The 15,757-nt window shown below is 37.2% G+C and overlaps 1 protein-coding gene across 1 annotated transcript; it reads left to right on the forward strand.

Moving 5' to 3' along the window:
- Positions 1–2,098: 2,098 nt before the first annotated feature.
- On the forward strand, positions 2,099–9,079 carry LOC130944379 (uncharacterized). Its single transcript, XM_057872681.1, has 9 exons — positions 2,099–2,621; positions 4,602–4,702; positions 4,816–5,149; positions 5,620–6,438; positions 6,546–6,600; positions 7,289–7,350; positions 7,454–7,560; positions 7,656–7,743; positions 8,136–9,079. The coding sequence occupies exons 1-9, from the start codon at positions 2,487–2,489 to the stop codon at positions 8,442–8,444; spliced, it is 2,010 nt and encodes a 669-aa protein (XP_057728664.1). The 5' UTR covers positions 2,099–2,486; the 3' UTR covers positions 8,445–9,079.
- Positions 9,080–15,757: the final 6,678 nt, after the last annotated feature.

Consider the following 15,757-nt stretch of genomic DNA (forward strand, 5'->3'; position numbering starts at 1 on the left):
CACATGGCCTTATCCTGGTAATACACGATGTTTAATCCAACAACTCGTACCCACACCGGTGTGGAACCAAAAGTTTTCTCATTTGGTTGAAAGGACGCCGTCCAAGGCTTAACTGCAAGGGCCTCCTATCAAAACCTTATCACGATCCTCTATCAATCGCACTTTACAGGAAAATAGCCAAACCCGACATCCATAATATCGCAACCCCTTTATATCTTCCAAATGCTCTTCAACCGATGCACTAGAGCAGTATAGCTAAAGTGTTTACCAAGCACTTTGATGACGATGGATCCTAGATAAGGCTCTACTAAAACCTTACAACCTTCTTTCGTGAAAGTGATGGTGGGTGGTGAATTGTCACCTTACTTTCCAGACACTATCGCAAGTAAATCTCCATCAAGAGAATCATCAACAACCAAATGCTTTGGCTATGATGCACCAAAAAATTTGTCTCTAAAATACACTTTGAAACCCTTAGCCCCCTCCGAAACACTACATGCACCTTTTTCCGTGCTCTCCTCTTTATTACTGCCGTCGACTTAGCCCTCGTGTACCCTACTCTCACCGCTCTGCTCTGCCCCGCTTGCACTACTCGTATCGCCACTCATTTCTACTATTGGTTCCTTGGTAATGAAAACGGTTAAGTATGCTTTTGGTCCCTAAATAGGCAAAAAAAATTTTTCTTCCCCAACTTTTTTTTTGCATACAAAATCGTCTACAAGATTTAACTTGATTTTAAAATCGTCCTTTTTACTTAAATTTTAAATTTTATTACTAAATTATCCCTAACAAAAAAGATTATAAAAAAAATAAAAAAAGAAAAGAGAACAGATTGAGAGAGGGAGAGAGGGAGACAGGGAATCACGCTGAGGGGGCAGGGGAAGAAGAGGAAGAAGGGAAGGGAAGGGAAGGTGGTGACGACGACAACACCAGCAGATCGGCGAGGAGGACGTCTGCCGCGTCGCCATTCTACTCCTCCTCCTCGCTACTTCGTCACTCGCTGTTGCTCTTCGCATGTCGCCGCTACACCTCGTCCTTTTTCTTGGGAACTCAACTGCAGCGGTTCGGCGACGGTGCGAGAAGCTCAGTAATAGCGTAGTGGCCCCCCTTCTCCTTCTCCGATCTATTCTGTCTCTCCCCTTTCTCGGTGATTGCGCTCTCTCGTCCCTCTCACGGTGCTCGACGGCGACTACTCCACCCCGCTGCTCCGTCTTAGGGTTCCAATTCTGCTTCTGTTTCTGATTTTATTAATCACATTGTTTTTTATTCTGATTTTGTTATTATGATTTTGTTAATTGTTAATCATATTATTTTCAATTCTGATTCTGTTTTTAATTTTGTTAATCCATTGTTCTTCTAATTTTTTTTGTTTCTTATGCTTCTGCTTTTACTTCTATTTTTGATGTTTCTGATTCTGCTTCTATTTTTGTTTCTGTTTTTTATGTTTATTATATTGTTTCTGCTTCATTGTTGTTATTGTTGAAGAAGAAGAAAAAGAAAAGATATTGCTGTGATGAAAAAGAAGAATAGAAACTAAGTATTTTGTTAAAGAAGGAGAAGGGTATTTTGGTTTGAAGGATGATTTAAAATCAAGTTAAACTTTAAGGATAATTTTGTATGCAAAAAAAGATTAGGAACGAAAAAAATTTCAATCTATACTTTAGGGATCAAAATCGTACTTAACTCTAACGAAAAACTATGTAATAGTGTAAACATCAATTATATAATTTTAAATGAGTAATTTTTATTAAGTATATATTTTTTAAATGTTTTAACGGCAGGTTAACGATTGATTAGGAAAGATAATGTAAATAGGGGAACATTTTATGTACTACTTTTATATAATTTTTTATTTTTATATTGAAAGTGATTAATAAGAAGTGATAAAATAATAAAACATTTGTATTTCACACTACAAAATAAAGATAGAAAAAACAATCCACACAAAAAATATATAAATATTAATTTCTGACAAAAATATTAGCAGTAAATGTGCATTAAGCCCGTTAACGTAAATTTTTTTTTTTTTTCGTGATTCCATTAACGGCAAATGACTACGCATATTACCCACTTTACACCCCAACAATAGCGAAGAAAACAAACCTCTTTCTCTCGTTTCCTTTGCGCCATCTTTGGGGTATCACTGCACTTAACCGACTGAGAGAGTATATATTAGGTTCCCTGCTACCTTCCTTCTTTCTTTTTTTCTTCTCTCTTCTATCTTGGTATTCTCTCGCTACCGGTGAGAGATTTTCCATGACTGCGCCAAAATTTCCCCACACTTTCCCGAGAAAAATCCGATACTGCCTCTCTTCGCCATACTCTACCCTGGTTCTGAGTTCTTCCCGCAGATTTCGATAAGCCCCGATAAAGAGTTTGTTAGGGTTTTGAGAACATCGCAATTTTGGTTCATAAATACAGGGAGAGAAAGAGAGACCGAGACTCACTCTCTTCGTTAGGGTTTTCTTTTTGTTCGGGGATTGCAGATGGGGAGCGTTGATCGGGATGGGGATCGTGCTTTCAAGGCAAATTTCACCGCCGATGGTGCGGCAAAGCTGAAGGAGAGTGTCAAGGAGAAGCTTAAGGAGTTCATGGGGGAGTACACTGATGACACTCTAGTGGTACGACCTAATTCGACACCGTTTCTGAATAATGTGGTGTGCGTTTTCCAGATATTTTGTATTTGGAAGCGAAGTCCGAGTGTAATTTCAAATGTTCTGCATTTGGTAACTGATGTGTTGGATGCTTTGGTTTTCTCTTTGATGAGTCAAGTGCGTCAGTTTCTGAATATTCTGACGTGGAATGAGTTCAGTTGGATGAATTGGAGAAGGGTTTCTATTGAAATTCCCTGTATGTGCATATAAGGTTTAGAATTCTATGAATTTAGTAGTAGAAATATAAGTTTTAATTAGAGGCCACTTCTGGTAATAGAATTGAAGGCTATCTGTCCTCTGATTGAAGGCCTGTAGCAGGTTCTAATGCATACTAATTTTTTTTGTGCTGCTGCTAGTTTTTGACTTTGTTATTATTTGGTGGAACTGTGTTGCACATGCTGCATATGTAGGCATCTTGTGATATGTGGCAGGTGTATTCATATGCACATATAGCATGACTCTGCAGTTATACACGGTAAATATGCAGTGTTGAAACATGATGCTAGAGTTCTAGTTTGAAAATTATTGACAACTTTGTGAAAGTTTACCTTTGGCATGGATAGAAGACTTATGATGAATAAGAAGGTTTAGTATATGAGCAATGTTTATTTTAGGGAATCATTTCTGAAAAAAGGTTATCGAGAGTCAAGGCTTGCACCTGGTGGAATTTGGGGAATGGGAACTGTTGATGTACTGAGCCTAACCGTACAAGCAGAGAGGCTGTCTTGAGCATTTGAATCTGTGTCCTATAGTTTATGAGTAACAACTTTAAACAATCACCTCCTTCTGTGCTAATACTTCAAATTTCAGAGGAATATTCAACTTAAGCACTAGTTTGTTTGTAAATTTTTCCTTCTAGAATGTACTGAAATGCCTGCATGCAAGGATAGGCTGTGGGTTTATCTAGTGTCCAAATCTTGGTGATAGTAATTGATTTTTGTTTAGTTTTCCTGATTAGTGGTCATCACCTTCCAGATTGAAGATTGTAGTGGTCATTACCTTGCATGGATAGTCAGGGTCAACCTGATTTAGAACCATTATTTGGATGTTTGTTTGTGTTCTTGTCAGTTTTCCATATTATAAGAAGGCTGGATAGTTGTTTGGAGATGACATGAAACTGTGTAATTAGATAACGGTTATAATGTAAGCTGGACAGTGAATGTTTTGCAATGTAAACATAAACTACATCTCAAATCAAACATAGATGTTACTAGACAGTGAATGTTTTGCAATGTAATACCAACAAGAACAAATAATAGTTTTAATAGAGGTGAGAATGTTAAGCTGGATGTGTGAACATGTAGGGGAAGATAAGATTAGAAACATAAGTAGTTGAGATCAAGGTATAGTAGCACCAGATGATAGATGAGGAGACGAGTGAAACTTACCTAAGGTGGTTTTCTTCATGTCAGTAAAAGACAAATGGAGTCACCACTTAGAAAAACATATGAAAAATGGAAATTGGAAGACAGTTAGATTAAATATGGTAGAGGAAGACCAGGATATTTTATTTTATATTTTTGGGGGAATACATTAAAAATAATTTATTTCAAATGGATTTTGGTATTGGTTTTTATTAGACCATCACCTAGTGGGATAAGACATAATTTTTGTTATTGTATAGAGGCTGACTTGCTGAATTATAATGTGTAATCCAGATTGAATGTCTTCAACTGTTTCTTCCATATATTTATTTTTGGGCAATGTTTTGGTTATATGTAATCCACATATGATTGTTACTATTATAATTATTAGTAGTAGTTGAATGATAAGAATGGTTTCCTTTGTTTATTTACTTATTCTCTTTAAATTTTATTATATAAGTAGTATAATGTTGTAATTGGAGTTATTAACTAGTGAGTAAAGACAAATGAATATGAAGTTATAAATATTTCATCAAAGTCATTTGATTTTATCGAGTAAACTAAATTTCTTATGCAATGGCAGGAATATGTTATCGTGTTATTGAGGAATGGAAGGAAGAAAGATGAAGCAAGGAATGAGTTAAATGTTTTTTTGGGGGATGACAGTGATTCTTTTGTATCTTGGTAATTTGAGTTCCGTCTCCAATTTGATTGATAAGTTTTAAGATTATTTCATTTAAACCAGTATGGTATTTACACCCCATTATTCTTTGTATATGTATTCATTATGGTAACAGGTTGTGGGATCATCTAGAGTTGCATTTAGGCTCATATGTACAACCAAAAGAATTGCTGAATGAGGCTTCTAAGAAAAAGCTCACATCAGAGGTCCAATCTGAAGAGTTGGAAAGAGGGAAGTCTGATAAGTTATCTAGAAGTCGGCATAACAAAGATTGGAAAGGATTGGTCAGGGGTGAAGCAGAACCACCTCCCATTCGCAGCTGTGTTGTTGACACTACCCATGTGGAGGATAAATCACAATCTAGGATACATCGTGGTGAAAGGTCACTGTCTCCTAAATCTCCAGTTCAGAAGAAAAGGGGCCGAGCTGATGAACCTCAGTGGACAAAGGTTTGAGCTGCTATAGTAATTTTCATGATTGCTCAATATGTTTGCAAATTGCATATATAAATTGCATTCAATTCTGAGCCCTGAATTTTTATCTGCATTCTTGTATCATGGATTCTTATGCCTCTTTCCATTACCTAGTAAGTGTAAAGAAATCCCTATGCAGATAAAATTACTAGTAGTGTATGCTATTTTCTTGTTACCATTATTTTTTCCCCTACGTCTTGGTATTATATTTTGATGTATTGATATAGCCTCGTAATGGTTGCCTTACTACCATCGTGATTAAAACTCCACTCTGAATGACGTGTTGTAATTTACACATCATGCAAAGATGAAGAATAAATGTAAGATATTAAATTAGGGAGATATTTAGGCACACTAAATAGGAGGATTGTATCATCTCTCTTCTTGTAAACAAGAGTATCTCTTGATCCTTTGCTTTCAAACGTCTGACAAAGTAACCTTGACAGAGAGATGCAGGATCCCAAATGAATATTGCTGCTCCTCGACGGCTGCTTCAGTTTGCTGTGCGAGATGCTGTTGCCACTTCTAGGCCTTCCAGTTTGGGCTCATCAGTAGAACCATCATTGAAACGACTTCGTTCTGTTGTTTCGACATCAATTGGCGAGACATCATTGGTGGAACGTCCCCAGCGGATACAGTCTGCGTCCAAGGTTGCAAATCCAATGGCACCAGTACTTAAAGCTGTGGCAGATGCTGCAGAAGACGTGATAAAATACAGATCCTCTCGTAGTGTATTTGATCGACTAGGTCGTGGGATGGATCCATCAGATGACAACAATCCACCAGAAGATAATTATCAAAATCAGGAACATGACCAATCACTATTTCTTCGAACTTCTGATTACGTTGGCCAGTCAAATGAGACTATGGTGGAACGTGAAACTGGTTTTCCTTATGATTCAACTTCGGATAATGAAGGGTTTGATGATGTTAATGTTATGGGTCATAGGGTGACTGGAGCTTCTCGGAACAGGGGCAATGATTCATTAATGTTGCAGTATAGTGTAGCCAAAAATGCGGAAGATGGCTTGCGCCTAAAATGCAATAGAGAGCAGGAGCAAGTTTCTGGTGCACCTAACACTTCACATAAGATTGTGAATATATCTGTTAATGTAAATACGTGGAAGCCACCGCACTATCATGAACCAAGGGAGGTTAAAGAAATAGATGGTTATAATACCATGGACAGTAAAATAGGAGCTCCCAGAACTGGCTTGCGACTAGTGAAGGAAAATGCTAGCACTCTGAATACTAGTAATGGAAATGTGGGTTGCTCACACATACATGCATAGACTTCTCTGTTAATCAATTAACATTATGCTTAAAGCTTTCAATTTGAGATCATTTTCATTGATATTATGTGATTTAACAGGTAAATGCTGCTCCTGATGTTCAGAAAGAATCCAACAAGGCACAATTTTCTTCAGGTATGTTCTAAACTTTGATGGAACAATTCTTGCTTCCAAGTGGAATGAAATAATTTTGCTTGAAGGCTACTGTAGTGTGATACAATTGCTTTATATGATATGATACATAAAAACAATTTTAATAAATTGTAAATGTAATATAACGGTGGAACATGATACATCAAATAAAACATTATATTTATATATCCGACTGAAACATTTATAATATAACAACGAAGACATATGCCTTATCATACTAGGTGCAGTCAGAGTCAGCTACATAGTTCAAATGATGCCATACTGCAATGTAACACATCAAATGATCCAAATCTTTATAATGAAGTCTTCCTTTGCTTTGCTTTTGTACTAGGAAACTCTTGTACCAATCTTGTATTACTGTTCTCATCCTAATGAAATTCTTTTTATTCCAAAAAATGACCCAAATCTATTTATAATTTATGATATTCTTAAGAAAACATTTGTAATAATTATAATTTTTTAAGATTTTAGATATGACAATTGGTCTCATCCCCATGTAAATAGAATGAAAACCTCATCTTGTAGTTCAAAATATTGGTTACAAAGAAAAGAACTCTTAAGGTGGTAATATTTGGTGCATATATTTATATATGTATACATTATGTATATGTGACCCAAACAAAGTATTTATGCATTAAAGAGTATGATTGATTGCATATTGTATTTGTAGGTTTGAGTGCTTCTGGTCGTCCTTCAGAAGATGCTGATTCCAGAACCATTTTCATTAGCAATGTAATAACTCTGAACTCTTATTTTCTTGGTGGAGGAGAGGAAGCTTTTGTGAGAGGTGGGATTTATTTTTGTTTCTGAAATTTCCTTTTGTTGATTATCACAGGTTCATTTTGCTGCCACCAAAGATGGTTTGTCCCGTCATTTTAATAAATTCGGGGAGGTGTTAAAAGTGGTTATACTTACTGATGCAGCAACAGGGCAGCCAAAAGGGTAAGAGGTTTCAAGTTTGTTTGGCACATTTGGATATCAAATGTTCAGTATAACTACACTTTGTACTTTACATTGATTCCCCATTACTTGAGCAGGGCTGCTTATGTTGAGTTCATGCGTAAAGAAGCGGCAGAGAGTGCATTATCTCTCGATGGCACTTCTTACTTGTCCCGGATTCTCAAGGTATTGAAACAGCTTGATAATGTATTCATCTGATTCATAGGGCTTCCCCCCCTCGTGAAATTTACTTTGCTCCAGGCATTTTTCTCCTTTTAATTCCTTTCCATTTTAGAGATGAAAAATGCTATAGCAACTATTAATATACTTGGGTACATGTACTTAGAGTTTAGACAATGAACTTGGTTAGTTTTATAACTTAGTATCTCGTCCTGGTCATTTTTAGTTATTACCTTGGGTTTGATACTTGCATTGTTAGATAATACTAAACGTGTTTGGATGAAGTAACTTTGTGGCCTAATGTGGAAGTACGCGTCAATTAATGTATGCAAATGTTGCAGCTTTTAAGCTTAAGACAATGTTGCTTAATTACTGTGTTTGTTACTACCCATTTGCAGGTGGTTAAGAAAAGTGCTGCACCCCAAGAACCATCTTTAACCATGACATGGCCACGTGTTGTTAGGGGATCTCCATTTCCTGCTGCTAGGTTTTCCAGACTTCCTTTTGCAAGAGGCGTTCCTGGTGCATTTAGAGCTCGGCCTCCGGCTAAACTGGGTGCTCGGAGCTTGCAGTGGAAGCGAGATGCTGGTGGTCAATCTGACAATGGTACATCTAGCAGTGGCAATACATCTCAACCTGCGAGTCGGGGTCTCACCTATGTCAGAACAGAGTCGAAGCCGCAAAGCAACTTGGGTACTACTACTTAATTTGATTCTTAAGATGGCGAGATATTGGTTGCACCGGAGTGTCTTAAATATCTAGTCAAAAACAATAAAAAAAATTGATAGAAAAAAATTAAAAGGTAATGGGACCGCTGGCTTAATTTTTGGAAGTTTGTTACATGGAGGATATTTTGATATCTAGATCCCCAAGTAGGTGGAGATGAAGTTAAATAATGTCTCTATTTTCGTCTGGCTGTTGAAGCGGCATAAGTGGTGGGCATTGATTTTTAATTGGAATGAAGATATGAGGAATTGAGGATGTCACGAATTGTATTAGATTTGTCCGTACAGTTGGAGTGTCTTCGTAGGTTGGACCCCGTCATGATCCTCTTTTTGTTTGGTGACAATCTATTCAACTGCTTATTTTTGAAGGGATATTGATGAAAAAGGAAAAGAAGAAAAGAAAAGGAAAAAAATTAAAAAGGAAAACGGAAGTGTGGGAAAAAGATTAAAAACAAAAGTTGAGAATTTCATTGATGTGCTCCATTCTACTTCATTGTTTATATAGTTAAATATTTTGTTCGTGCTGTAATCTAAAGTTATGTACTTCTGCCGGTGATACTTTTTTAAGTAAATATACTTTTTTCTAAACAAATAAAAGAAGTTAAATCTTTAGTATTTTCTTTTGGTGCTAATGTAAATATTCTAATATTTTCTATCTTAAAGTTGACATTTAGCTTTAGAAAAGATTTTTTCATCAATTTCTGAATTGAACGAAAACAATTAAAGCTTTGACTTCAATCTTATTTTTGCATCAAATAATCTAGAATCTCTTTTCAATCGGATATTTCAACTTCATCAAATAATCCTGAACCTCTTGATCCGGATATTTCAACCTCATTGAATGGTAGGAAGTTTAAGTTGAGCTGAAAGTAAATTACTAAAATGATATTACAAAAACAACTTACTAATGAATAAAATTTTTTAAAAGAATGAAAAACGCAATAAAAATAATGTGTTAAATATATATCTTCAAGAAGAAATTTAGAGATTGAAATCTGATGAATTTTATAAGTATGATTTAAGAAATGAGACTATAATCTTTAGACTTAGGTAATTTTAAGTAATTGTTTTTTTGCATTTTTTAATCAAATATATAAGTTGTTCACCGCTTATTAAAAAATATTTTTGTTATTTTTGTCATTTTTAATTCTTCTTGAAATATATTTGTCTTTTTCTATTGTTTTAAGATTATTTTTGTCTGCGATATAAATTTTTAAATATTATTTTAATAGTTTGTCCTTAATGTGAAATAAGTATAAATAAAAATAGCACGAGTAAATAGATTTGTTTTCTTTAATAACTAAATTTGTAATAGTTGCATTCCTTGTTGAGTATTTTTTTTAGCAGAGAATTCTAAAATACCAAAAACTAGGAAGTATAAATTGAAAAATGCATTTTTTTTGCTGGAAAAATTATAAAAATGTGGATGATGATATGTATATGGATGTGATGGATACTATTTGTTCATACTCTGACTGACAATTTAGTCAGGTCTAAAATGAATAAAGTCCAATCAACATTCTACAAATATTGTTCTAAACTACACTATAGAGGTCAGATAGGACAATATGGGCCTAGCCTTATTTACCTAAATAAGTAACTAACTCATACAACCTCTCCTATTCATCTAGAAAGGAGATCTCAACAACTTCTCTAATAAAAGGGAGTAACCAAACCACCATCAAAGGTGGAACTATTCTAAAGGTAGTTATTAACTCTACATCTACACTTATAAACACCCTGATATTCTCAGGTATTCCTCGAACTCCAATCTACTAAAAATATGCCTAAAAACCTTTGCTAACTTATGTATCGAAGTTTCTTGCAGGTACCACCCTCCATTTTCACCAAGACATTGAACGGCGGCACCTCGGCACTCGAAAATGTCGCATACACCCTATAGGAGTTTGGGCTTTGCGTTCAGCCCCAAATCATAGTTTCAAGTAACCCTCTGAACATTGGCGTCGTTGCTAAGGACCTGGTAATTGACGTTGTACAATGGCGGATGACATTCCAGAAGATGGACATACAGCTTCCGACTCAGAAGCTATGAGGAAGAACAACCTAACGACGATCGCGCACTTGTCATACCTCCCCGGCTCGACATGGGGAAGGGTGTTGTTAGAGATACACACCCTGTAAGTCAAGGAGGACGAAGAATAAGCTCAGAAGTCCATTAATCAGGGGGATCGGGAGAAAGAGATCCTACTGAGCTCATGAGATTGGTTCACGGCTATCAAGGTCGGTTAGAACAGCTTGAGAATGAGTTAGAACGACAAAGCGAATCGGAACGAGCTCAATAAAGGGAGATACAATGATAAAGAGAACTGGAGGAGAAACTCGAGAGGCTGGAAACCGACATTAAAGGTAGGAGAGCCCGAGCTAATCGAGAAGAAATGCCTTTAGAGGGCGAGGATCCATTCATAGAAGAAATCATGCAAGCTCAAGTTTTCAGAAATTTTAATAGCTCGGACATGGATCTCTATGATGGAACGACCGAGGCATCATTTAAATAATTTCAAAAGTCGCATGTACTTGGCGGACGAGTTGGATGTAACTCTCTGTAAAGCTTTCCCGATTACGTTAACCAAGGCGACAATGAAGTAGTTCGACAGTTTACCGCCCAGGTCAGTCACCTGCTTCGACGATTTGGTGAGAAGTTTTCTTACCCGGTTCTCCATTCAGAAAGACAAGATCAAGCATGCTATAAGTCTCTTGGAAAAGGAAAAAGAGACAAACAAAAAAGAAGAGTACAACTCGGAAAGCCCTCGAAGATACCATTCTTGTACCTACTACGAGTCTCCCTCATCAACATATACAGAGAAATCTGTCACACTAAAAAGATACCCCCTCATAGACACATTAAAGGCAAGAAAGGTAGAAATTGGTCAGAATATTTTGAATACCACAAAATAGATGGCAATTCCAGCAACGATTGCTATGATTTAAAAAATGTCAATGAACAATTGGCCAGAGAAATCCGGTTGGATAGGTATCTTGCTGTGGATGATCATAGCAAAAGAAAAAGAGATGACGACCAGGACAAGCGAGACCAACCCCCAAGAACTTCTGAAAGGCATGTCCACATGATCGTTGGAGGATTCGCTGGAGTGGAGATAACAAAATCTTCCTGGAAGAGGCACCTAACAGAAGTGTACTAGGTCGGCAAAGATGTTGAAATACCCAACCTACCCACAATTGTTTTCACCAAAGAAGACGCATCAGGAGTCATGACCGGGCACGATGACCTAGTAGTAATCAGAATGATCCTTGTTAATGCAAACCTCCACAGAACCTTAATAGATCAAGGGAGCTCAACAGATATCCTATTCAAACCAGCTTTTGATAAGATAGGTCTTGAGGGAAAAGACTTGAGAGCATATCCATATACCCTTTTTGTTTGGGAAACATTAAACCGATTTACGGCAATAGTTTCAACTTTTCATCTTTGCATAAAATTTTCTACACCCTAAGGAATAGCAACCATAAGGGGAGATAAAAAACTGGAAAGATGTTATAACGAAAGCCTGAACTTACGAGGACGTGCCAAAGAAAAAAAAGTCAACACCATAGAACTCGGAGGAGTCCAAGTTCGGGAGGAATTGAGACCCTAACCAGATGGAAAGATTGAAGAAGTCCAGATTGAGGATGAGATCAGAAAGACAACAAACGTAGGGCCAATCTGGGAGAGTAGCTAAACCAAGAACTCATTAAACTCCTACGAAAAAAATTTTGATCCCTTTACCTAGAAAGCCTCTGACATGCTTGGAATTCATCTCGATCTCATGAGTCACAAGTTCGCCATTTACCCGGGCTCACGACCTGTACAACAGAAGTGGTGAAAACTCAACCCTAAAAGAGCCGAAGTTGTAGAAGAACAAGTATATGCGCTATTAAAAACTGGGTTCATAAGGGAAGTAAAATACCCATTATGGCTCGGTAATGTGGTACTCGTGAAGAAACAGAATGGAAAATGGCGGATGTCTATCGATTATACCGATATTAACAAATATTGTCCAAAGACCCTTATCCCCTACCTAGTATTGATGCTCTAGTAGATTTAGCTTCGGGCTACAAATATATGTCCTTCATGGATGCATACTCGGGATACAATCAAATCTCGATGTACAAGATGGATCAGGAGAAAATATCTTTAATCACTCCTAGGAAAATGACTGCTACGTAATAATGCTCTTCGGGTTAAAAATTATGGAGCTACATATCAACGGTTAATGAACAAAGTGATCTTATTTCACCTCGAAAAGTTGAGGACAACATGCTTGTCAAGACCAAGGAGGAAGCCATTCTGTTGCCTGATCTTGCAGAATCGTTTAACATGATAATGCAGTACGGAATGAGATTAAATACCACAAAATGTACCTTTGCAGTAGAGGCCGAGAAGTTCCTGCGGTTTATGCTTACTCAAAGAAACATTGAAGCCAACCCAGACAAATGTAGGGCCATCATGGAGATAAAAAGTCCAACCTGTCTCAAGGAAATTCAGTAGCTAATTGGCAGACTGACAATTGTTTAGATTCTTGGCAGGATCGGTCTTGAAATCCCTACCCTTATTTGCAATCCTCAGAAAGGGACATCAATTCTAGCAGAATCAAGAATGTGAATACTTCAAAAACTTCTTGAGCCAGCCACATATCCTTACCTAACCTGAAAAAAGGGAAGAGCTCGTGTTGTACCTAGTCGTCGCAGACAAGGCTATAGCCTCAGCCCTCGTCCGAGAAGATAAGGAGGGGCAATGACCTGTCCACTTCAAAAGTAAAGCATTACAGAGGGTAGAAATGAACTATCAAAAAATATAATAATTTGCTTACACCCTTGTTTTAGCTTCCAGAAGACTGCGACCTTATTTTCAAGCCCACACCATTAAATTCTGAACTAATCAACCCATGAAGTATATCCTCCAAAAGATGGATCCTGCAGGACGGATGTCACAATAGGTTGTGAAATTTTCCGAGTTCGATCTAAAGTATGAAACTCGGACATCATCAAATTGCAGTATCTGGCCGACTTCTTACCTGAATATAGAGGAGGGCTACAAGAGAGCTCTACAACTTGGAATCTATATATGGACGGCTCATCAAATAAAGCTGGTAGTGAGGCAGGAATTATTCTTGAGAATGAAGAAGGAACTCGGGTAGAGTTTTCACTAAAATTTGAGGTTTTAGCCTCTAACAACCAAGCTGAATACAAAGCCATGCTCGCGGACTTGAGGCTAGCCAAAGAGGTCGGAGCATCAAAAGTCACAGTGTTTAATGACTCCCAAGTGACAACCTTGTAGATATGGGAATTACCAAGTCAAAGATCTTAACATGAAGAGATACTTAGAGAGAACACTAGAATAGCTACCCCAATTCTAAGAAGTAGAGCTTAGGTATATAACTCGGAAACTCAATTTTCGAGCTGATGCACTCTCCAAACTGGCTAATACCAAGTCAGGGGACAATAACAGAAGTCTGATCTAGGAAACTCTTCCACACACTATCAGTGACCAAAGAAGTCGATAAGTCAGACGCGCTGACGATCTCTAATTTAAACTTAGGTTTGATGACTCCCAACATCAAGTATCTCAAATTCGATGTCCCCCTAAATAAGAAAGGGAGGCAAGGAGATTTACAAGGAAAGCGTAGAAATACACTTTGGTGTACAACGTTTCTATAGAAAAGGAGTATCTACACCCCCTACTAAAGTGTGTTCCAATTTCTAAGACGAAAGAAGCCTTAGAAGAAATTCACATGGTATCTGTAGAAATCATCTAGGGGCAAGGTCACTAGCTAAGAAGGTGTTACGAGATAATTTTTATTGGCCAACCTTATAGAATTTGTCAAGAAATGCCCACCCTGTCAAATGCATGCCAACTTCCATGTGGTCCCACCAGCTCATAAGCATCACTTCACCATGACCCTTTACAAAATGGGGTTTAGACTTGCCCAGGCCATTTTCTCAAGCACTCGGACATGTAAAATACCTCAGAATAGGGATTGACTACTTCACTAAGTTGCTTGAAGCAAAACCTCTGGCATCCATCACAGCCTAAAGAAGTCAGAAGTTCCTCTACAAGAATATTGTCACCCGATTTGGAGTCCTATAATTCATTATTATAGACAATGGCACTCAGTTCACTGATTCGACCTTCAGAAGCTTGGTGGTAAGCCCTAAGATCAAGCATCATTTCACATCGGTAGAACACCCATAAGCCAATGGACAAGCAGAAGCTGCAAACAAAGTCATACTAGCAGGACTCAAAAGAAGGCTATAAGATGCGAAAGGAGCATGGGCAGAAGAACTACCCCAAGTCATTTGGGCATATTGGAAAACTTCTCATTCTACAAAGGGAGAATCTCTATTTTGACTTGCTTATAGCATAGAAGCCATGATTCCATAGAAGTCAATGGATAAAGCCTAGGGTTAAGAATCTACAATGAAGTAGGAAACATCCAAGCTAAAAAAGAAGAGCTTGACCTCCTTCCAGAAATCCAAAAACAAGCTCAGATAAGGGAGGAAGCGTTGAAATAGAGGATGTCCATAAGGTACAATAAGAAAGTCATAAAAAAAAAACTTTGCCAAAAATGACCTTGTTCTGATCAGAAATGACATCAGGGTACAAAGGTCAGGTGAAGGAAAGTTAGTTGCAAATTGGAAAGAATCTTACAATATCATTGAAGTCTTAGAAAAAGATTGCTACGAAGTGTCTGACCTACTAGGGAACGAGCTTCCTAGGTCATGGCATGCATGTAACATGAAGAGGTACTACATCTAGAAAGCGAATCTTGCTCCCTGATATACTCTTTTTCCCGACTTCATAGTTTTTTTCCCGAGAAGAGTTTTCCTGAAGGGAGTTTTAACGAGGCATCATAGTAAGGGTTAGGAGTTAAAATAGAAAAACTCTTAGTAGCAAATAATATTTGTAAAACATTTTGATTAAGGATATTCATTATTTTATATTCTCTATGTTGTTTATTCTACTATACGCACCAATTTAACCTTGATAAAGTATGAAAATCATTGCCCAACCTAGATGGTCGGCAAGATGAAGCAATGAGGTCTAAATTAGTGTAAGAAGTTATGTAAGTAGATCATGGTCTGACCTCATCAAACCACTTGTACAAAAATAAGTTGGAAAAAGAGGCAAGCCTAAAGCAAATTACAAAAATAACTTGATAAAAACATAACCGACCTCTCAAAGTCAGAATAAACATAATTGAGTATTGATATTAAGAGAACAAATCATTACCCGACCTTATAACAACTTGTTAAAAAAATTGAGAAAAAAAGGGTGA

Source organism: Arachis stenosperma, chromosome 8 (genome assembly GCF_014773155.1).
Source record: "Arachis stenosperma cultivar V10309 chromosome 8, arast.V10309.gnm1.PFL2, whole genome shotgun sequence".
NCBI lineage: Eukaryota > Viridiplantae > Streptophyta > Magnoliopsida > Fabales > Fabaceae > Arachis > Arachis stenosperma.

Coding starts and splice junctions, on each gene's coding strand:
- LOC130944379 (XM_057872681.1), top strand. CDS start 2,487: ATGGGGAGCGTTGATCGGGATGGGGATCGTGCTTTCAAGGCAAATTTC. Junction 2,622..4,601: donor ACACTGATGACACTCTAGTG/GTACGACCTAAT, acceptor ATGCAATGGCAG/GAATATGTTATCGTGTTATT. Junction 4,703..4,815: donor AGTGATTCTTTTGTATCTTG/GTAATTTGAGTT, acceptor TTATGGTAACAG/GTTGTGGGATCATCTAGAGT.